The following is a 23,571-nucleotide window of genomic DNA, read 5'->3' on the forward strand; positions in this document are numbered from 1 at the left end:
AGTATTACTCAATCAACCACCACTTACCAATTATGGGCATGTCCCACTCTCACCCTGAGGACTGGTACATGATTGGTTCGTAAAACCTACTGCAGTGTTTTGTGCCAATCACAACCAATTGACTGTATTGAACCACATCATGATTGATTGAGCCGCAAAACAGACCCAACAGAAAAAAAACATTATTAACATTAAACATAAAATCTATACATTATTGTTCTTTGTTTTCCTGGCATTACTTATTTTTTCCTCTCATTTCTTTATCTTTTTGTTTTAATTTCCGTATCTTTACATTCATTATAATCTTTTCGTTATAATGAACTGTTGCTGTGTTGAACTTGAAAAAAACACTCGACACTGGGAGTCGATTCCTGACCTGGAGTCGATTCCGACACTAGGGCTAGTGAGAGTCGAGGAATCCACTCTTTTGGAGTCGACTCCCCATCAAACCAACTGTCCCCATTGACTTTGCATTACGAGAGGCTGCCTCCTTGTCATTTCTTGCTTCTAATAAAAGACAGAATAATGCCTAAAAGCTGCTATGTGACAAGGTGTACAGCAAACCAGCTAAGAAACCCAGAAATAAGTTTCCATAAGCTGTCGACTCGACCCCAAAAAACGAGCGTTTGAGGACATAAAAGTGGATACAGGCTGGAACGAATGGGTAAATTGTCGGATCCTGACACTCATGCACTAAAAATACACTACGTGTGCAGTAAGTTAAACATTTGGTCACTGGTGAGTCAAATATCCAAATGTCAGTTTTATATATTATATTTCTGTAAGATAAACTATCCTGTGTTGCCGATTACAGTCTCCTCCAGCAGGCGTAACGTTACGTTAGTTCTCAGAGTAATGAGACACGTGACGCTCTGTCTCAACCGCATGTATACACTTTTATGTCCTAAACACTCGTTTTTTGGGGTCGAGAGCTAATAAAAACTTATTTCTGGGTTTTTTAGCTTGTTTGCTGTACACCTTGTAACACAGCAGCTTTTAGGCATTTTTCTGTCTTTTGTTAGAAGCAAGAAATGACAAGGAGGCAGCCTCTCGCAATGCAAAGTCAATGGGGACAGTTAGTTTGTTCCCCCCGTGTGGGCGTGGCCTAAATGCGCTCTGTCTCTATGTACATGTACAGACTGAAGCAGATTCTCGTCGCTGTGACTAAATGTGGTCAACTAATCAGTTGACGCAGACCGCTGATTTATTGATAGCTGCTGGCAGGGATAGACAGTGCTATGTTTGGTTGAGCACTGTGACATGGTTAAGTTAAACAAATACGACGTATGGCACCGTATGCATGTTTCAGTGCAGTAAGAGAATGGGTTCAAATGTAAATACAGTCATGCTTGTATATTTCAAACAAATTGCTATTTAGCACAATTGTTGTCATTTTGAAGAAAGAAAAAGGCAGGTTTATGTATCTCTATTTTTTCCAAGACAACACTGTCTTGACGCCATCATGTGGTACATTCAGGATATAACAGACCACCCACAACCACTACTTTCATGTGTTTTCTTTTTATTTGTCAAAATAGCATTTTTTACCAAGGTGTTACATGGCTCTGAAGGCATCTGCATGAATGAGGATCCATGCAGAGGTTACGGATATCATTTAGGTTAAAAATTTGGCTCCTTCCGTATTTCATATTTCAAAAATGTGTCAAATAATACCACTTTTTCAACAATTATTACAGCAATATGACAATACGATCATTAAATATATTCACACAGAGCAACACAAACACAAAAAAACACCAACCAAGGATTAAGATAGCAACTAACCCGTCTCATCAAGTACAATGTAAACAAAATCCCTTTAAGGGTACAACGTAATGATGTTAAAGAATTCAAAACATCTAGGGAATGCAAGGCCCAGGGTTAAAATACAATTAAACGTTCAGAGACGCTCACGTCTTCAGCAGGAGGGGGTGCTTGGCAGGAGACTAAACGGGGATTCATTAACAAAAATCAATCAGTCATGCCTGTCTGTGGAGTGTTAAATTAGGTCCTTTCAATCTGCTGAGGACCAGCAGGATGTACATGTGAGGGACAACAGGGAGTAAAGTAGTGCAAGTACCCCTTTATTGTCCTTACCAGCAACTGCTTTATTCGGTCACCAGGACCCGAAAGGTGACGCGGCCAAGAAACTTGTCACGCTCGTCGTTGTTCTTGAGGTTGGAGCCCTCTACCTTGCACTCTACAATCAGCTCAGAGTTATAGTCTTCCTTCTTAAGCAACAGCTTTACAGCAACCAGAGGCTGAACGTAACCCTTCTATTGATGGTCAGAGACAGAAAAACAGAGGTGAAATAATGTGCACTTCACTACACACACACACACACACAATCAAATTAAGATCTAATACTATATTTTCTGAGAGAAATGTCATCATAACATAATTTAGAGTACCATCGTACTTGTCCATCGTTTTTTCTTTTAAAAAAAACTAGGTTAGGGTAAGACGTTAAAGGGTTAGTTCACCCAAAAATGAAATTTCTGTCATTAATTACTCACCCTCATGTCGTCCCAAAACCGTAGTTCATCTTCGAAACACAAATGAAGATCTTTTGATGAAAAGCATTCTGACCCCCCCTATAGACAGCAACGTTATTACCACTTTCAAGGCCCAGGAAAGTAGTAAAGACATTGTTAAAATAGTCCATTGTACCTTAGGGGTGGGAATCTCTAGGCACCTCACGATTCGATTCGATTACGATTCAGAGACCTGCGATGCTAAAACGATTATCGATGCATCTTTTTTTGCGTGTGTGTGACAACTTGGTACTTTTAAAACAAAGTATTTATAATGACCCATAAAGAATTTACTTCCAATATATTTGAATAATAAAACAAATGGAAGTGATTTGGCTAGTCAACTGTAAGGTTACATTTGCCAGCATATGTCCCAAAATTGCAAAGAACCAACAGGAAAAGAAATGTGTGCCTGTACTAGCAGCATACTTGTAGTAAATGAATACAAACTTTAGCATATTCTGAATCTCTAACATAAATAAAACAGTAGACTTCTATCCAACATCCTCCTGTTATGTGCAATGAGCAATATAATCCTTCAGACAAAATAAATAAATAAATTTGCTTTAGCAAAATCACAAACAGCTTTCATAGAAAATATAAAAATATAGAATGATGAACTAGCAGCTCTCATACAAAAATAATGCTTGTGGACTTGCGCATATTCTGAATAATTAGTAACATACAAAGCTGCTCTCGTATACAAATAAATAATAAAGAGTCCATGACTTATGACTTGAAATTGTTGCTGTATACCACAATCAAAAACAGCTTATACAAAAAAAAGTAAATGAACATCTGCAGAGAGCACAGTGACTACAGTGGTTCAACTTTAATGTTATGAAGTGATGAGTACTGATGAATAATTTCTGGGCCTTGAAAGTTGCATTGATGTTGCAGTCTATGGCTGGTTCAGAAAGCTCTCGGATTTCATCAAAATATCTTCATTTGTGTTCCGAAGATGAACGAAGGTTTTACGGGTTTGGGACGGCACAAGTGTAAGTAATTAATGACAGAAATTTCATTTTTGGGAGAACTAACCCTTTAATAGGGCCAATTTTTGGAGGATTTAAAAGCAGAAATGTGAAGGGTGTTTAATAAAAGCACTTTTAAAAGGCACATTCATTCTTACACATAACTTCAATATTTGATTACTTCAGGGTTTATGCCATTTCATTATGGCAATAAAGTTGTAAAATTGGATACACAAAAATGTTAACACATTGTTTTGTTATCTTATAACTATACATATTAAATATTTTAACATTTATGAATTGACCCCATTCACTTCCATTGTATGTGCCTCACTGTAATCCATACTTTAACCTTCTTTTTTTTTTTTTTATGAAAAGGACAGACAAGTAGAATTGTTTTAGTGGTATTCAATATTATGCTATAAATACTGTTAATTAAGCTTAGCTTGTATTGAACCTGGAATATTCCTTTAAGCATGTGCTGAGCGCCATACTTACATGTGTCTTTTTCCCATAGTAAGGGAAGTACATCCTATCAATAGTCCCCTCATGGGGGAAATACTGCATCTGAAGAGGTTTCTCACTCTGAAGAGAAGCAGGAAAATACCGTCAGACAACAGAAGACAGACTGTCACTGGGTGAGAGTGGATGATGCCATTTGATGTACACAAAAAATGGCTAAACGCTTTTAAATTGTCTTAACCACAAATTATTGGCCAGAAAATTAGAAAATAAATAAGTAAATGCACTACTTAAAAAACAATTGCTGCCTCAGAAAAACATCAAAGACAATTACGTTTTTGGCAGAATATGGGAAGTTGTGTGTGATGAATTACAATGACACATGAGTTGCATGGTGATGCTCCAGAGCGGTGTCTTCGAAAATCTGCTAAGAAATATAATAATACATGCATCTCTACCACAGTGAAGAATGGAGGAAAAGTGTCATTGTGTGGGGAGCCTTTTTAGATGTGGCTTGAGAACAAGTCCATCTGGCTCATGTTTTGGCCTGGTCAGAGTCCAGATTTGAACCCTAGTGAATATTTGAACCCTAGTCTCACATTAAACTCAGTCGAACTGGGAGACATTTTTCAACTACTCATGAGCTGTTTGAACAACATTGACTCTTCTTCCTGTAAAAGCTGTCAGCAAGTTTACCCACACGGCTTAAAAATTTAAAGAAAACAAAGCGGAAGGCTATTCCATGCTGAGTTACTTTATCTACAGTATTTGTGCAATACTTGTTAATTTCCTGACCAGTGATTAAAATGGTTAAGACCAGTAAAAGGCCACTAAATAGTTTGCCATTTTTAGCTTTGCATCTTTAATATAAATCATCCATTTGACATATACAGCAGATGCGGCGTAATAACACATTTGAATGCAGTGCATAATTAATCCCAGCAGAAGAAGCAGACTCCTGCTTTGGAGAAAATAAGCGCTGAAAGACATGCTGCTGCGTTGCCATGCTAAATAAATTACAATTTGCCCCAGAATTAGGCATCCACCTTGATCAAAAGTAGCATTAGCAACTGATCTAAGAAAATATTCAAATGATAACAAATGTGAGAAAGGTCAATTCATTGATTCTGATTAGGGATGCATGAGATATCAGCCGATATTACAGATTTTTCAATGATATTAGATATTTAATTGTGCACATTATTTCCTCTATTTTTACATGTAGATTACCTTTGCCACCATCTAACACGCACTTAAAGTTAATCTTTAAATCACTAATAATACAATAACAGATCCCTAAATTCACCTGTAACATTTAAAATGATTGATCTTAGTTTTTAGTGGTTTATTTATAGTTCATTTTAGATCATATTTAACATATCGGCGCATCCCTAATTCTGACAAGATGTTATTTCTATGTTAAAGCTTGCAGAAATTCTGAAGTAAGGAATGACAGCATATACGTAAGAGACATGCTCAATCACATCGGTAGCAAACGACCGGGTGAATGAGAGAGACCATATATACAGTGATCTTACCCATCACTTTACTAAGGAGTTCGACTGGCAGCATGCAATTGAGACATGAGAGGAAAAGAAAAAAAAAAACACACACACTTGAGAGAGGACGGACTCACAATTTGAAATTCAAGCAGGAGACACAACAACATTTAATCAAACCTTAAAGCTGAAATCCATAAGAAAACTGCAGAAAACACTGACAATTACAAACACCTAAGAGGTTCTGCTCCTACACTGGCTGCTTTGCAGAGCAATGAAACACCCTAAAAGGGTATGAGCTGTATGGGGACCAATCAGACATCATACGCTATCATTGGTCACGTGATTTTTACCTTCATTATAGCTTGGTGTGAGCAAACCAAAATGATTAATGATTAAGGAAAATGGACAAGTCTGTGTGACCAAGACTTAACAGGGAGGTCATTTGCAGGTTAAGTATGGACCTCTTTTAGTTCTTTAACTGTGATTGCACTGAGAAACAGCCAGCATGGGATCTTAATATCTTTGGACAAGGTTTGTGTTGAGGCATTTGTGCTTTTTTTAGTTCCATTTTCAAAATTTCTCTTTTAAATTGCAGCTTTAATCCACAAAAAAACACCACAGATACAAACTTGTACATTTATGATCTTATATGGTCTACTATATCTTAATATCAGAAATGTAAATTCAATTCTTTAATCTACTTCCATATTAAACAGGTTTACAATTGTTACCTTTGATGTGCAGTTGATGTACGGATCTCCAGACGGCTTAAGACCAATGACCTGAGGGTTAAGAATAATACAATATCAGACTGATTCACCCTCTGTCAGTAAGTAGATATGAATACCTAGCCAATTTGATAATGCATTATTCATTTGGAATTAAATGTTTTGTGTTCAACACCATTCAAATCTTTCACACTGATCCACGAAAACGACTAAAAATGCTGTATTCTGCTGCCGGGCCTTTAGATGGCGATGAAACACGATAGACTGAACACGTAATAGGCATGTGCATGACGTCATAGTCTTCAGAGATTCGTGTTTTTGTTGTTTACACGGAGACCTTTTTCAAAAGTTTTTCGTTTTCAGGCACCCAAAACGCCATTGTTGTCTAAACGAACGGCCAAAACGCCATTTTTAGTTGGAAACGGTTTTGTGTAAACAACCCCTAAATCCCAGAGTTTCTCATGTTCTGAGCGGCCGGTATCCCAGTTGTCCCAGCGCTTCCAAGTCTGATAGTCCGAAATCTGGTGGTCGCAGCGCACCCGGGTCCGGTGGTCTCGGAGGTCCTACCGCCATCGGCTACGTTTCCTGTAATGGCAGTCGCCATCTTATGTGTTTGGGCCATACGCACATCTACAGCTCCTCCAGAGGCAGCGCCATCCACTCCAGCTCCTCCTGAAGAGGCGGCGTCCACTCTTGAACTTTCTATCTACCCTGACACGACAACAGAAGCCGTCCTTGAACTCTCTGCCTGTCCTGTTACGGCAAAAGAGGCTGACTCTGAACTCTTCACCTGTCCTGTATTGGCCACGGAGGCCTTCTCTGAACACTCTTTGATTCCTGTTACTGTCACAGAGGCTGTCCGTGACCTCTCTGTTACAGTTCTGCCTGATCTGCCATGGTGGGTTCCAGTTCCACCAGCTCCGCCTGGTCCGCCCTGGCTCTGATACTCCTCAATCTTTCGTTTCACCACACTGGCCCTCCATCATAATTTGTTGCAAAAGTTGCTGCCTCTTGATTTCCAAAATTAGATCCATCTTTGTATATTGGGATATGTTGTGGGAACATTGCTTTTATATCCAGAAATGGCTGGTGATATTCATTTGGATGAGTTTTTAATTGCTAAATCCAGATGGATTTTGGGCTTTTTGAGATCCCATGGAGGAATTCATGGGAAAAAAATATGTGTTTGTTCCAAAATGTTTAAATCCACTTTCAGATTCTCCAGATGGGTTATATTGCATAGACCAAATGGACGCATGTAACTTGGCTTTCAATATTATTGAACGCTGAATTGAAAAACTGCTGGATAGGCTGGATTTTCCTAATTTGTTTTGAGGTTGGTGTGGTTAAAACATTCATGGCTTTAAAACTTTTGTTTTTTAAAGAGTGTTTAATATGAGTAATAAAATACTGTTAGCTGTCAAAGGTGATACCAAGAAGCCAGGTCTCTTAAACAACTTTAATGGGGACTCCACATTACATCCACAAACAATTCTGAAACAACGAAGCTGACAAAAATGCATACAGATTATTTTTGTTTATGAGAATTTGAAACCGTTCTGCATTGAACAGGACTGTATTTTGTTTATCTTCAGTTGGATTTTTCACTCCCTAATATTCATGTACTTGTTTCTGTAGCAAATGCATTACTCCAGTCTTCAGTGTCACATGATCATTCTAGTGATATGCTGACTTTTATGCTGGCTCAAGAAACTTGAAACTTTCTTCTTCTTAATATTATTATCATTAATTAAAACAGTGGTGCTGCTTAATATTTTTGTGGAAACCATGATACGTTTATTTTCAGGATTCTTTAATGGCTAGAAAGTACAAATGAACAGCATTTATTTGAAATAGACTAAACTGTCTTTAAACTGCCTTTACTGTCACTTTTGAACAATTTAATGCATCCTTGCTGAATTAAAAATAATTAATTTCTTTAAAAAAATTTAATTAAATTAAATCTTACCGACCTGAAACTTTTGAATGGTAGTGCATGTTAGGTTACTCACCCTATTCATCTTGACAATAAAACACGGCTGCCCTTTAGCATAGCCGAAAGTGGTGTCCTCCATCCCGGAGCAATGCTGGAGTAAACTCCTCTTAAACTGGCACACCTTCTTCTGAGGTTCCTCATCCTGCTCAGAGTACTGACCCGCCATACACAAGTCATTTTTGGCTTGCTCTGAGTCATTATACTCTGGAAAACGGAAAACAGACAAATTATAAATAAACAAGACTATAGTTTCCAAGTACTACGCAACCAGATGAGAAATTCTTAAAAAAGCAGAGTGAGGGAAAGTGTAGAGCACTTACGATGCAGAAACGATTCTAGATGCTGAACGTACTTGCCATATTCAAGAGATTCTGATCTGTTAAAAACTATACTTAAAGAGTTTGGCCTGATAACCAACCCTGCGAAAAAGAAAAAGTTAGTTAAATATTAAATATATTTACTTTTTTAAAAGGGGACCTTCTATGCCCATTTACAAGATATTATATGTGTCAGGTGTCCCCAGAATGTGTCTGTTAAGTTTCAGCTCAAAATACCCCACAGATCATTTATTTTACATTTATTATGTTGTAAATCCCCATTTTTGAGTGAAAGGAAAAACATACTGTTCTCGTGCATGTATCTTTAAATGCAAATGAGCTGCTGCTTCCCACCCTCTTTCTCCAGAAGAGGGTGGAGCCTGTACGGCTACAGATACTCTAGCTAACAAAACATCTGTTTGGTTTTGATTATCATATCTATCCCGCTCACGCTCACGTGACATTGCAGTTCTTCATCGTCATGAGTTTATTATCTGCATGCGTCTTAAAGCCATTTCAGTCTAAACTTCAGATATGTGGTTTTCGCGTGAATATTAAGTTCACATTAACAGTCATTTTTATTATTATAGGGTGGTTGTGTACACACACTGTCGACACACATTCATGTTCAAACACCATGTAAAAGTGAATTTTGCATAGTAGGTCCCTTTTAAATCATTCATAACTTGTAATATGTACATAATATGTACATACCGTAATATGTACAGTAATGATCAGTTAATTTTCACTTCTTAATTAACACTTACTGTCAAATTTACTACAAATGTTATGTTGCACTATACACAGTACAGCCTCATATTAAGAGCTGCACACTGTCAAACTCACCTGGGGATGCGACACGATCTTGATACTTTGGCGTTTCGTCATTCAGCATCTGAAGCATCACCCACATAGTGAAGACAAACATGGCAGCCAAGAAGACATAGAAGACCAAGTAAAAGAGGAGGATGATGCCTGAAAGACAGTACCTTTGAAAATCATTTATTGCTAGGCAGAAATGAATTGATAAGACCCCTGTTAAAAAGCTTTAAAAATTTATATTTCATCATACATACATTTGAACAGTATAAAACATTAACATAACCAACCAATGCATTCATAACAGAACCAACCATATCATAACATTTTGCTGGGGTTTCATATAGAGCTCATTTTAATCTGACTGCATACATTACAAGCTTATCCAATTTCAATTTATTTCTCTCTCTGAGATACTTAATTCTGATTGGTCATTCACGGATTTTCAATTTCAGTCAATTATAGCTACACTATGTAGCTTTTTTTAAAATAATAATAAAACAAAGTTAAGTCAAATTGGTGAGAGTCAAATTGGATGACTATAGGGACTCATCTCAAGATCACGCATTTAAAAGTTCATCTATTACCAAAATTATGAAAAAAAATCAGTCAAGAATACAAAAATTATTGAAAATATTAAAATCATGAATGTCAGAATCAGAATGTGCATAAAAAATGTCTGTCAAAACCAACACGTTAAACTGTTCATTAACCCGGCGAAGTACAAATTTATACTTGTGTGCGTTATGTATTATGCACGTTATTGTCTCTGACAGACAGCATGTTGAAGCCACTCAGGTAGTGTGGGTTTTATTGGAAATAAGTGTACTCGCTGGACCTCTCGCTGTAAATACTAACGTATATATTGTGCACGTTATTTTTTGACAGACATCGATGTCGTGATATTCAAATTATGTGGATTTGAAAACAGATAGATTGTAAGGTAATAATTCTTTTTTTCTTAGCCAGCAAGTATTCAGTGAAGTGACCGATTCCCATGAATGTATTTTGTTTTTAGTTCTAATATTCCAACCGACAGCGAGCCTAAGTTTTGGACGGATGAGATAACGTGCGTAAGGGGTGAACTATGTTTGATTTTTGGGTAATTATAAAACGTGCTAACGACGTTCAAAATGCTATTCACATAGTTCATTATATACGTGTGTGTGTGTGTATGTATATACACACACAGACACACACACACACACTATATATATATATGTATATATATATATATATATATATATATATAAAATATATATATATACACACATACATATACTATAGTTTAACAAACTTTTATTTTAGAATAGATTAATCATGATTAATCGATTTGACAGCACTAATTTAAACCCATGAAAAATGCAGATCCTGTTGTAAATAATAGTAAAAAAAATCCCTTTTTAAAACTGATGTTTCATTACCCCTATGAAGATTTTGACTCATTTATATTTTAGGCTGTATGAATGGATTTTGTGAGAAAATGCATATAAAGGTCAGTTGCCTGTGCGTGTCACAGCATTTTCCTACTCAGAGAAAAGTAGCTCTGGCTACTGTGGTGCTTGTATGGTGTAAGTGGCGTAAATTTCCCACGGATCATTCAAAACAGAAAACCTCCGGGGAGACACCAGCTGTAAAAACAAAAGCTGTGTCCCAAGTCAAGAGTCTTCATCCTTCGAAGGCTGCGTTAGAAGGCCAAATGTGTCACAGCAGAACGACAAAGGCTGTCCCAATGCAAAGGCTTCTTCAGATGCAGCCCTTAAATGAGTGGATTAGTGATGTTCAGTTAGTGAATGAATCAATCTTTTGAGCCGGTTCTTTTTAGTGAACTGGTTGAACCAATTCACCAAACCGGACTGAACCATCTGAAACGGTTACGCGATCAAAAGTCACTCAAATCAAAACTCACTTTCAGACACGCCAGACAGTCACTCTGACTCGAAATTAACCAATATCCAGGAGTGTATGGCCCCGTTCACACTGCAGGCAAAAGTGGCCCAAATCTGATTTTTTTGGGGTCAAGTGACCAGGTCAGACTTCTTCAGAGGTAGTGTGAACACTCAAATCTAGCCCAGATCTGATTTTTTCAAATCAGATTTGGACCACATACATATGTGGTCCTGAATCAGACCCAGATCTGATTTTTTTCAATGCGGCCGCAGTGTGAACAACCACGGCGGATTTGATGCGACTTTTACGTCAATCTACGTCGACATTTGACACAATTATGCGACGGAGCCCTAGACACAACAGACCCAGACAGTAGCCTAACATTAAAAACTTGACTAGATATGGAAAACAGTGATGGAGTGAGTCAATGGAGGGAGAGTGAGGTGTTAGACCTAATTAGTATATGGGGAGATACTTCAATTCAAGCTAAACTAGAAGGATCCTACCGTAACCGCTCCGTTTTTGAAAAAATTGCACACGAAATGGAAGAATGGGGACACAGGAGAACGTGGTTGCAGTGTCAAACTACGCATCCACACAGACCTCTGTAGTGAATTTACAGCCATAAACCCGCAAAAGGCAAAAATAGCCAATTTTGCTCTCTTTCTCCTCGTTCTTCTCCTCCTCAGCACCTGCTCATTAATTTCACGGCTTCCATTACACAAACATTTTGAAATAAATGCGAATATGCTTACTTCCTCCATAACCTCCCGAACTTTAATGCAACCGCGTGCTGCGTCTGATGTCATTGTTATTGTTCTTTTGCGCATGCGGGTTAGTTTGAAACCTCAAACAGTTCACACTGCAATCAGATATAGGTCACATTTTAAAAGGTAATGTGAACAGCCAATCAAAAAATCGGATCTGAGCAAAAAATCAGAATTGAGCATTAAGACTTGCGGTGTAACCGGGGCCTATGTTCCGCCTAATTTTGCCAACCCATTCAGCACTCCAGTTAGTCCATCAGTACACAGTTCACGGCTGTTGTTTATTTCAAAAAACGTATGTTTCTAATAAGTAACTAGATAAGAACATTTGGGGTGTGAGTGTGTGCAGTTTACATTGTAGAACAAAACGTCAAAGTGTTGTCAAGCTGTTGTTTACCACAGGCTTTATTTAACTCATAAAAAGAAAAAAATATTTTACAAGCCCATGGGAAAATCTCGAGAGAACCAGTGGTGAATTAGACTTCCGGGTTTTGAAGTCATCCCTGCACCACTCTATTAGGACCATACTTCAAAGGACACAGTTATCATTATTTATGTGACCATCCGTTCTGATAAGATGTCCTGTATCAGTGTGTACACCGGTGCATCTTACCACATTCATCCAGAGCCGAAGCACAAGCAAAAGATTGCATGCCTTTCTGTTTAGAGCTTTAATTTAGAGATTTAAAATAAAGGTGAAAATAATCTAGTCATTTATTTTATATATATTCACATGAAGTAAAATAATGTCACAGTCCCATTCAGCCAGTGGCATACTGCACATCTGTGAGAAGAGAACACCCCCCCCCACACACACACACACACACACACACACACACACACACACACGTGCACATGTGAGGCCCCTCCCACCAGCAGTGATGGCATGTATGAAAATCTGTTGTGCGCCTCCTGCTCATGTCTGTCTCCCCACTTACAGTTTAATGGTATAAATATCTGATTTTGCACGCAGTGAATTATCATTGCATTGATGCATTCAATGTTATTATTAATAACATTATATAGGCCTTTTTTTGCTAAATAAAAATAATATAGCCTAATAATAATGATAATAATAATAATAATAGCCTAATAATAATTATAAACGTTGCCTCAGCAAAGACCAATGCCTAAAGACTGTATATTTTATTTGATCTATTTGTTAAAATCACACTTCTGCACTAACGTGTCAAGACCTGCAGGGCTGTCTATAGGCTACTTTACAAATGGGCGATGAAAACAACTGTGACCTTATTTTTGGTATTTTTTGGTATTTTGGTATCTTATTATGTATTTCTATGGTTTTTTTTGTTATTTTATTTTCATCTTTAGTCAATTGAGTTCAGTTCTAAAAAAAGCAACAAAAAAAGCAACAAAAAAAAAAAGCAAAGGCTACTGGTAAATAGGCCTAGATGAATCTGCGACATAGCCCATCGTAGGATGGGGGGCCCCCACACACTGCATGGGCTGCGGGGGTGTCCCATACGGCCAATCATTCAGCAGTTGATCTTTTTTCTTTTTTGCCTGTACAAAAAAATCAAAGGTGTCATTCGAACAGAAGGTTTAGTGAGGCGCAAAAACGGAAAGATTCCCCACAGGCCAGGCGACGTCACGGCGCTCAGCGACGACACTTTGATGTTCCCGAGCGCTCTGACGTTGCCATTTAGGTCTATGATCTTCAAAATGAACGAGAATGAATGGGTTTTTGAATAGGGGTCATTATCTTGACTGACTGAAAGCGTCTAATCCCTGCAGGCTTTTAATCATTAAGACGCGCACTGGTATCGTCAAGATAATCAGCTGAATTGACTAGGCATAATGGGTCTTGGGTCAATACGAACAAGAGAAGGTTAATCACGCGTTTGAACACACTGAGAGTTTCTGTCAATCTCGTTATTTTTAAGACAAGTTATTTAATCAGCGCACAAATGTTTTCGGTAGCTAAATAGTGTAAACACGAGCCTGGCTTTGATAAATAAACATGTAGCCTACGTAGATTAAAACCACACTAGTACCGTCTGGAAGAAAACGCATATTTGGCCACTGAGCCAGTGTCTAATGACGTTTATTAGCATCAGGCTCCGTTTTCGCTCCACAGTGAATTTTAACTGCGAAACACGGACCTTTTTTAAACCTAAAAAAATAACACATTAAAAAATACCAGGCATTAAAGAACTGCTGCCGCTTCTAATTTTTGTAACATTTAAATTCGCAACATCATTTTGTAACAAATATTGATTCCGAATCCAAAATGTTCGAGAAGACGTGCTATACGACCTGAAGATGTTCAGCATTGAGCAACATTATTTACACTGTAGATCATTCGAAACGCAGAGAGAGGACATTAAAATGCCACTGATGTCATCAGGGAACGAGTTGATGACATTAAGATGCCGGAATGCCTAAGATAACGATGCTTTCGTCATTTTCAATGCACACTCGTCTTCATTCATGACCCTAGGGGGTCTTCATGTTTAATAAGCTTTACAGTTTCCTTCTGTCAAAAAAATATGCCCATAATGTATGCAAACTGCACATTTCATGAATGACGCCGTTAGGGTTTCTGTCAACTCACCCCAATTTCTACCAGTCCGACCGAAGAATTCTCCAGTTCTTGGATTGTAGATCACGTCTTTCCAGTTACTCTCAGGCTCTTTGCCCTCCGCTGGTTTTTCGCTCTTTTTAGACATGCTTGTAATTTAGGCGCAACTTATGAAAATGACGCTGCGTGCGTGTGTGTGTGTGTGTGATGCGATGCGAGCTGTTTGGCTGATGCGCTGGTGAAAGAGCGAAGAACCTCCGGCCTCTGACGTCTCCAAATGTTCCTGATTCTAAACTGGTCCAACAGACCTGGACCGACAGCAGCACGTTATGTTGTGGGGGAGGGAACGAAGGGGCAGCTGTTTCGCGCATGCGTATACAGTGCAACCCAGGAATTGTTACAAATTGATTGTGAATTTTATACCGGAGAATCTTGATGATACCGGAGAATCTGATGCTCTATTGTATTATGCATGCTATGAGAAGGTCGTATCTGAATTTCCATATTCATTTCCCATGCTTTTACATGCTAGAAGTAGCCTACACAAGCCTACTCTTGGTGTTATGGTGCATGTTTATATATATATATATATATATATATATATATATATATATATATATATATATATATATATATATATATATATATATATATATATATATATATATATATATATATATATATATACACACACTAGTCTGGTAGCCTATTAATAGCCTATTACATATACACTATTAGCCTATAAATAGTTTTCAAATAACATAGCACCAAATAAATGTTTACTCATGGGACTCATGAATGGACAGACACTTATTCTGAGATTCTATGATGAAGACATTCAACCAATGACTCCAACTGGAAAGATAGATAACCTTTATGAATATGGTTTATTCCTAATAACAAGTGGGAAAGTTTTAAACACCTTTTAAAAACCAGTGCGCATGCATGTAAAGCTTTCATCTTTTGTACTTGGCTGATAAGCGGATATTCACAAACCTGTACCAAATCGACCAGAACTTGATAGTAAAACCCCTTGAACACACAGGTAATAGACTGAGGTAAACCTATAACGAGAATGGAAGAAATAAAGTGAAGAACTGCAAAATGAATGCTATTCCCATCACTATTTTCTTCTGCTTTCTGAGCACAGCTGAGCTGTGAGGCTGTTAATTAGTGATGACCTCAGTAAACACAGATGACTTATGTAACACACACACAAATGAATTTGTTCAATGGGGTGAATTATGAATTAAAAGCTAAAATTCCTCAGCTAAAAAGTGTAATGCTCTACATTTGTTATCTGAGGTTAGTTGAATAAAATCAGTCATTTCAGATCATTCAATTGAACAAATACTGCTTTTCATTCGTTTTTCTTTCAAATACCTGCCACCACATTTTTTTTTCCTTCATTGTGTGCGTCTGGAATGTTTGTTAGTGTTTAAGTATTAAAAAATTCTCAAATCCTCAGAGCTCATCTTGCCTTATCAAATACTGCCTCTTACTGGTCAATAGTTATGTGGGCAACAATGAATGCTACTGTAATGTCTTATTTTATATTGCTGTTTTCAGTAGGCTATATTACTTTTTAATGTCTTAAGTGCTTTACTGGTATTCTCGTGGCTCCTGTTGGCAAGAAAATACCTAAAAAGAACTGGCAATTACTAAAATAACTCCTGTAGAAGATTTTTACCACATTCTGTTTGGGATAATCTCCCGCATTTCATAACATTAAAGAGCATTTGAATATGGTTGACTGTTTTGGTTGTCTCCTTGATATGGTTGACTGTTGACTGTTGGATTTTTACTCTGCTAAGTAATATAATAGTAATAACTGCATACTCTTGAGTAGTTAAACTTTTGAATAAGTATTACTTTACAACCGCTAAAAAGGTAGGCTATGTTCTATATAGTATGAATGTGTATATCATGAATGTATACCGGACGTGCTACATTCGCCATGCTGTCATTATCATGTGACCTGCGTCAGTTACATCACTTCACTGTAATTCACAACTCCTCTCCCGTGGCATCCTGGGATAGTAAAGTTTCCATGGAAAGTAGATTTCAGAATATCGCCGGAAGTAGTCATCTGGGTAGCCTACTAATTGCCGACTCTTTTATGAGTATAGGCTACTGTGAAGACACAATAACATTTGTCTTCAGGAGTAATAAGCAGGTGAGTTTGATCAAGGTTGGAGCTATAAGTGGACCTCACGGGTCAGAGTTGAGAACCCCTGCTCTATATGGAGGAACACATGGGTAAACTGTTGGTACTGGTATTTTCTGCCAAGTGGATTTTTCCTTTAATCCTAAAACACAACACAATGCGTAATTCAAGGGTAAAACACTTAAAAATCTAAAAAGTAACTGCCAAAGTACATGTTTTTCCTTTATTTTACTTTGACTTCTTTAAAATGCCCTTCAACCTTCACTTTCCAATACAGATTTACAAACTGAATAGGCCTAATTATTTTTTAACTATGTGCAGTTTGTGTTAGCCAGAAAATGTGTTCGGTATTTTAATGATTTACAGGCATGTGTGCAGCATAATGTAAAAAATTTTTTTGACAAAATGAGCAAATACCATATTCAGCATAGTTAATATAATACTAAAATTCCAGTACTTCGGGGAGAAAAAGCATATATGATTTGTATTTCATTAAAATTAAAGAATTTGAAATGTGAAGAGTTTAGAAGTGTGTCATGTTTAAAAGACTATAGGCTGAATCCTAAATCGCTGCCTATACTCTCAAATAGGGCGTTATTAGAGGGGACACCCATTTGTAGTGGTGTCCGAAACCATAGTGGATGTTATTGATTGGACTTATTTAACCCCATATTGCACTTCAATAACGTATGTACAGCCAATGTACACTCAACGGTTGTCCGAATTCGCTCACTCGGTTTCATTCACTCCTTCAAGTGAACAGTATAAGTGGACTAACATAGATTATAACAACATACATCTGAAAATAGGCTTTCCTATTCATTGAACATTATCATTTATTATTTGAATTATTTAAAACTTGAAGGCTGATTTGAACAATTACTGTTAATTGTAACAGAGGTGTTTCGTTATTGAATGAGTTTGGGGTGTCCCCCTTGGTTGAAACTAGGGGAGGCCCTAGAATCGTCACCACCTTTCTCCCATAGCGACAGCCCTGCTCTTAAACCATTAACCAAAAATATGCCCTGCTAAGTCACTGTTCTTTCACTCAGCTCATTCATCTAAACATTTGTAAATATTGCAGCACTTCTTCTGTTACTGTCCTCTCGGGATGAATCACTTAACTCTTTATTTTTAAATAGCTTTCGATTAAAGTGTCTGTAATCTAAATGTAAACGTATATACCAAAAAATAAATAAAAAATCTAAGAGCTTAAATGTGTCGAAGAGTATGTGCTATAAACCTCTACTGTCCTGAACAAGACTGTAAAAACCTATTATAAACAACCTTTGAGTTCATGGCTTCTCCAGTGTCTGGGTCAAAGCAAAGGAGATTTTCAAGGGAGATATTCTTTCCAAGGGAACAATGTGTTTTTAGGGATCTAGAACTTGCATGTCAAAGGTATTATCAGCTTCCATTTTTTTGCCATGACGCACATCATGCAATGTTATTATGAGTCCTATTTCTGTACATTGTTTAACATGGTTTCTGAAGGATTTTAAACCCTCTGCTCTTTCTTTTCAGCATGAATCCCTACCTCTACTTTTGTCTTTTGCCATATATGGTTATGCCTTGGTTCCACACTCTCTCTGTTTTCTTAAATATGTTACTCAAAGTTAAAAATGTCTTCATTTTAAAATAAATGCACAGATTAATTATTATCAGTTTCAGAAAATGGATTTTAACATAGTACACTGTATTGTCTTCCAAATGTTGCACACAAAGATAGTTTGTTTTAAACTATTGGACATTATTTCCTGCTGTTGATGTGTGGGATTTCATAATACTCAATGAGATGAAGCTTTCGCTTTTAGTTTCCTATAGAGAATTTGTGTCTGCTCTGCTCTTCTGGTCTTTGTTTACAGTAGGGCTATCACCACCCTGGACTTGATAAAAAGTTGTAATTTAATGAACTATATATTTAATATATGTTAAAGGGAAAGAGCAACCCAAAATCAAAATGGTCAAAAAAAAAAAAAAAAAATATATATATATATATATATATATATATATATATATATATATATATATATATATATATATATAGGTATTTTTGCAGATTACGATGACATAAAATGCATTTAAATGCATCTCACTTACTCTTGTAAAAATGCATCTCACTTACTCTTGTAAAGTGGAAACACGTTTGCGTTTCCACTTCAACCACAGCAATGTTTTGAGTCGTTAAGATGGGAAAGTGACTAAAACGTCTCTCCAAGTACAGATTCTATTCAGCATTTTTGTTTTTATAGCTGTAATGTCAACTTCAGGTCAGTGTTTGTATGTTATAGACTCTTTCCCCTGGTGTGACACAATCCCTCCTCACAGTTCCTCCTCATTATTATACCAGCCAATGACAAGCAAGTGCTCTAGAGTCTATACTGTCTTCGACACGTTTAAGCCAAATTCCGGACGGTTTTTGCTTCGGCTCTTGAATTTACACACTTCATAATTTTTCTAAAAACTTCGCAGTGTGAATGAGAATGACAAAAATAGAAATCGAAAGAAACAAACTGATACCATCGCCGCAGACATGCTCTTCATCGCCTTCGCGTTTCTTCTTCTAGCTTTATCAACGGCTCTCCCAAAGGGTAAGTCTTTTATCCTGTTATACAGCATCCTTCCCAACTAATAATGTATGTTTTGTTGCTCGTGTTTTTTCTCTATTATGATTTTTTTTTACTCGCTGGGTTATTCTCAAGCAATAAAGCCTCATGTTAAAGATAATAAAGACACATATATGTGTCTTGTTAGATACTGTCATCCAGTTCGAGCGCAGGGTGTTGGTGAACGGGACGGTCGTCGAGAGGATCCTTGTCAGTAATGCACATTTAAAGGAACAGTTCGACAACAAGCAACCTGTTGTCAGACCCATCCAAGATCAACTCCTGAAAATGATGGTGGAGAATGATCATCATACAGCAAGTAAAGAATATTAATGCAATGATTCATGTAGCTTATCATCAACCGATAACGTCCAATACTATACTTTTTTCAGCGTTTTGATGCAATAGCTAAATAAATAATCAGTAGACTAAATTGCACCAATAAAAAGCATAAAGTGCATTATGAATATAGCCTAACTATAAAATAATTACATCGTAGTGTAAAAAATATAAAAAAATCAAAGGCTAGTTATGCTAAGTAGACTTTAATCTAAACACAATTAAAGCATTTTTTTTGTATAAACCAGCATACTCAAGCTTAAATGATTATTATATTATATTATTTGTCATTATTAATTCTATTCTATGTATTTATATCTAAAATATGCATGTGCATTTTTGTGATAAATATTGGTCTATCACAAGTTTGCATGCAGCCACTCTGTGACAATAAATTCACCTTTATTGTTCAGGTTATGGCATATATACACGTTTAAGGGAATGCAAGATGCGAGGCTATCAGGTCCTGCAGCTATTCGACCGGTTTCAGCTCAACGGCAGAGATTGTCTGACCTTAGATCCTGAAACTGATACGTGGACCTTGTTGATGCCAGAGGCGCAGGATCTAAAGCAGTTATGGACGCTTGAGGCCGAGCATACAAGTCTAGAGAAGACTGACCTGAAAGAAGAATGTAAGGATTTCATCAAGCAGATGGAAGACACCCAGAATCAAGAGGGTATGATGAATATTTGTTAGAAGAATACTTTATTGAGACAACTCCATGAATGTCCTGCTGATTAAAGTGCCCCTATTATGCTTTTTCAAATATTACCTTTCATGCAGTGTGTAATATAGCTGTTTGTAAATGTAAAACATCTGTAAAGTTTTAAAGTGCATGACAAATAAAGTTATTGCCTCCTAAATGAAACTGCTGAACTGTCATCAGCAATTCTAGTTTCACTTTCTGTTATATACCTACATAACAATATCAAAAATTTGCATAAAAACAAATTGTCCTCAGACCTTCAGAGCAAAATAAGGAACTTTGAAAATAGCATAATAGAGGCATTTTAAATAGTGTAGAAAACCAGTTCTTGTCAGAATGAAGCACAACCACTCTTAGAAAAAAGGTTTTAATGGTTCTATATAAAGCCCTAGGGTTCTTGACTTTAATTTTTTCTAAAGAACTCTTTATACAAAAAAAGGTCCTATATAAGGAGAAATGTCTTAAATGATTGCGTAATACTTCCATGTTTAACAGTCGAACAAATAATAATTCTAGTGATAAAGCATGTGTATGAGATGTTTAATTCATAAAACTAAATTAAGATTGAAAATGAATGAATACAAAATGAATTAATTAACACTAAATCAATAAAATGATGCGATGATGGGAACCCCTAAAAGGTTCTGTTATAGAACCTTTACCTATATGTTCCATTATTTAATTTTTTACAGTACATTTTCTACTTTTTACATTTTTATAAATAATACATAATATTTGATAATAAATAACATAATATATAATATAATATTTTAAGATGATCGGATTATTAACTAAGAATATGGAGTTTATTGAATGTTTTTCAGGACGTGTTGGTGTGTTAAGAGTGATGGCTCCAGTTCTGGCCACTTTTCTCTTCATTGGATTTGTCTTTATAAGCCTCCTTATCTCCAAACGACACAGTAAGCATACTGCTGGAATCATGTGCTGTGTCACATGTGTGCTTGTGAATAAACATCAATGCTAACCAGTAAAGTCACTACCAATGATTTAAAATGGATAAAAAATGAAATGATCACAATGAACATAAAATAATATGTTGTTTGTTCATTCTCCTTTCTTTGCCTTGCTCTTCCTCTTTTGTTTGATGCAGGTCAACAGCCAGGAGGTGAGATGTTTCACATTGTTTACCAAATGCTTAATTGCTGCAATATAAATTCTGACAGAAGATTAAATATTGACGTTGGTATAGCTGTCCCTGTGGATTGGATGGCACTCAATGAACTAAGGTTCCCAGACACCCTAGTTAATAAGAAGTGAAGTTCTGTTCACTTAATAGTACAGCTTTGCTTGGTTTAGAAAATAACGAATATTCATTTATTTAATTCAGAACTATTTAAGGGTGTACATTTAGCGTAAATGTTTGTAAATGCACTTTCACATTACAGTGTTACAGTGTAATTAAAAACACTGTGAAACTTTTAGTCAGATAGCACAAATATGTTTTATGTGATGTGATTATGTGATAACATCTAAATTAACGTTTCATTTGTGTCAAAGAAATCATATCAACATTTCTTAAGATTACTCTGGTTTCTGTAGATCTCACAGAGAGTAGATACAATCAATGAGCATTAAACTAACACCTAAATAAACCAAAAATAGTCATTGAGGTCTCATATCTGAAAAGATATTGTTTACATAGCCTACATTCCTTAAAATATCAACAGACAGACTAGCCCAGGTGGATATGCAAAAAAAAAAAGGCCTATAGACATACCAGACAGGTGCATCAACTGTTTTTTGCTTGTTTTTTGCTGTTAAGCCTGTCAGATGTTGATAATTTCATGGCTTCCCTGTAGGTGTTATAGGCTCATTAATCCACTATTCAGCCCATCAATTTGATGTACCATTGGACGGACAAAGCAACAGGAACCGTACTGAAGAGTAATTTTAGCAATCACCACCTAACCTCCCAGACCACGTTAAGAATCAACTCTTTCTCCTGATTGCAGAAGTCTTAGGCAATACTTTATATTCAGTGTATATAAGGAAATGTATTTGCTCTAAATTATCTTGAAAGATAGCTATTAAAATTACTGTGATAATATTGTATGCACAAATTGTTTAATGTTTTTGCACTGAATAAACAATGGGTCTCATTCACTAAGCATGCTTACGCACAAATGTGTACGTGAAGTGTGCGTACAAACGATTTTAAGAACAAATCTCGATTCACCAAAAAATTCCGTGATACAATGTAGCCTATATTAAATTTATGGGGGAAAAAATAGGATCAAAAAAGATAAAAAGCGTTTATTGTGAGAACTGGTGAGGATGGCACACTTGCGAGAGAGCGCGTCTAAAAGTATGACGAAAGTGACGAAAGGCTGTAAGGAAAGCGTTTGCAGAACTGCTAGCCAAAGAATCATACAATATACTGTCAAACTCGTAACAAGAAAAATTATATAAAAAATTCACAGACAACATATGTTCACATTCATGGCACAATTCAAACGGGACCAGAAAATAATTATTTTCTCCCATTCACTTGCATTGACGGATGGGCGGGACTTACCAACTCTATATGGAGAAGGTTTGGGCGTGTTTATGCAAATGACTAACCTTGTGCAACGCTGCTGCTCATTTATAAAGAATACTCCGAATTCACTAACATCATAACGATGTTAAGAACAAATTCATGTGCGTATATGAACGTGTTGTGAATTAGGCAGAGATTTTTCGTGAGAAGTTCGCCTGCGGGTACAAATACGAAATAATCCACGCAGTTTTTAGTGAATGAGACTTAAGGCCAGATTTACTAAACAGGGCAAATTAGCATGAGAGCGCAATTCCAAAAAAGCACCGATGGGAGTGGATGCGGCCGGATAATTTCCATAATGACCAACATAATCTACCAAGAGCAGCGCAAATTAGCATCTGGTTTAAAATGTGCTTCTTTTGGAGCAGTAAATAATGGCGCAAATACCAGTAAATTGACTAGCGCAAACCTTAGTAAATCACCGTCCATGATTCATTTAAGTATTCTCCTCCCAAAAATGTTGCATCTGAATGGTAAACTCCTACAAATGCATATGCAATAAGGTCAGCCGCAAAAATAACTGTCTCCACACTTTTTCAGCGCAAAATTTTTCACTACGGAAAAATGCTGGCGCAAGCTGTTAGTAAATCTGGCCCCCAATGTCTTATGGTTGTTTTCAATGTAGTTGTGATCTTTTAAAAGCAGCTAATTGAAATGCTAC

At 36.7% G+C, this 23,571-nt stretch overlaps 2 protein-coding genes across 2 annotated transcripts; one reads left to right on the plus strand and one right to left on the minus strand.

Annotated features, from left to right (window-relative positions):
* Positions 1–1,528: 1,528 nt before the first annotated feature.
* Positions 1,529–14,832, minus strand: atp1b3a (ATPase Na+/K+ transporting subunit beta 3a). The gene is made up of 7 exons (XM_081373890.1): positions 14,565–14,832; positions 9,360–9,488; positions 8,517–8,615; positions 8,213–8,400; positions 6,204–6,254; positions 4,007–4,093; positions 1,529–2,276 (listed from the first exon to the last, which is right to left on the minus strand). Exons 1-7 carry the CDS (start codon positions 14,677–14,679, stop codon positions 2,109–2,111), a joined length of 837 nt encoding a protein of 278 aa, XP_081230016.1. The 5' UTR covers positions 14,680–14,832; the 3' UTR covers positions 1,529–2,108.
* Positions 14,833–19,523: 4,691 nt separating this feature from the next.
* On the plus strand, positions 19,524–22,587 carry LOC308695722 (uncharacterized protein). The gene is made up of 5 exons (XM_081373903.1): positions 19,524–19,623; positions 20,057–20,320; positions 21,175–21,270; positions 21,462–21,476; positions 22,171–22,587. Exons 1-5 carry the CDS (start codon positions 19,593–19,595, stop codon positions 22,257–22,259), a joined length of 495 nt encoding a protein of 164 aa, XP_081230029.1. The 5' UTR covers positions 19,524–19,592; the 3' UTR covers positions 22,260–22,587.
* The last annotated feature ends 984 nt before the right edge of the window (positions 22,588–23,571 follow it).

This window comes from Scardinius erythrophthalmus (assembly GCF_964197995.2).
Source record: "Scardinius erythrophthalmus genome assembly, chromosome: 9".
In the NCBI taxonomy this organism is placed as follows: domain Eukaryota; kingdom Metazoa; phylum Chordata; class Actinopteri; order Cypriniformes; family Leuciscidae; genus Scardinius; species Scardinius erythrophthalmus.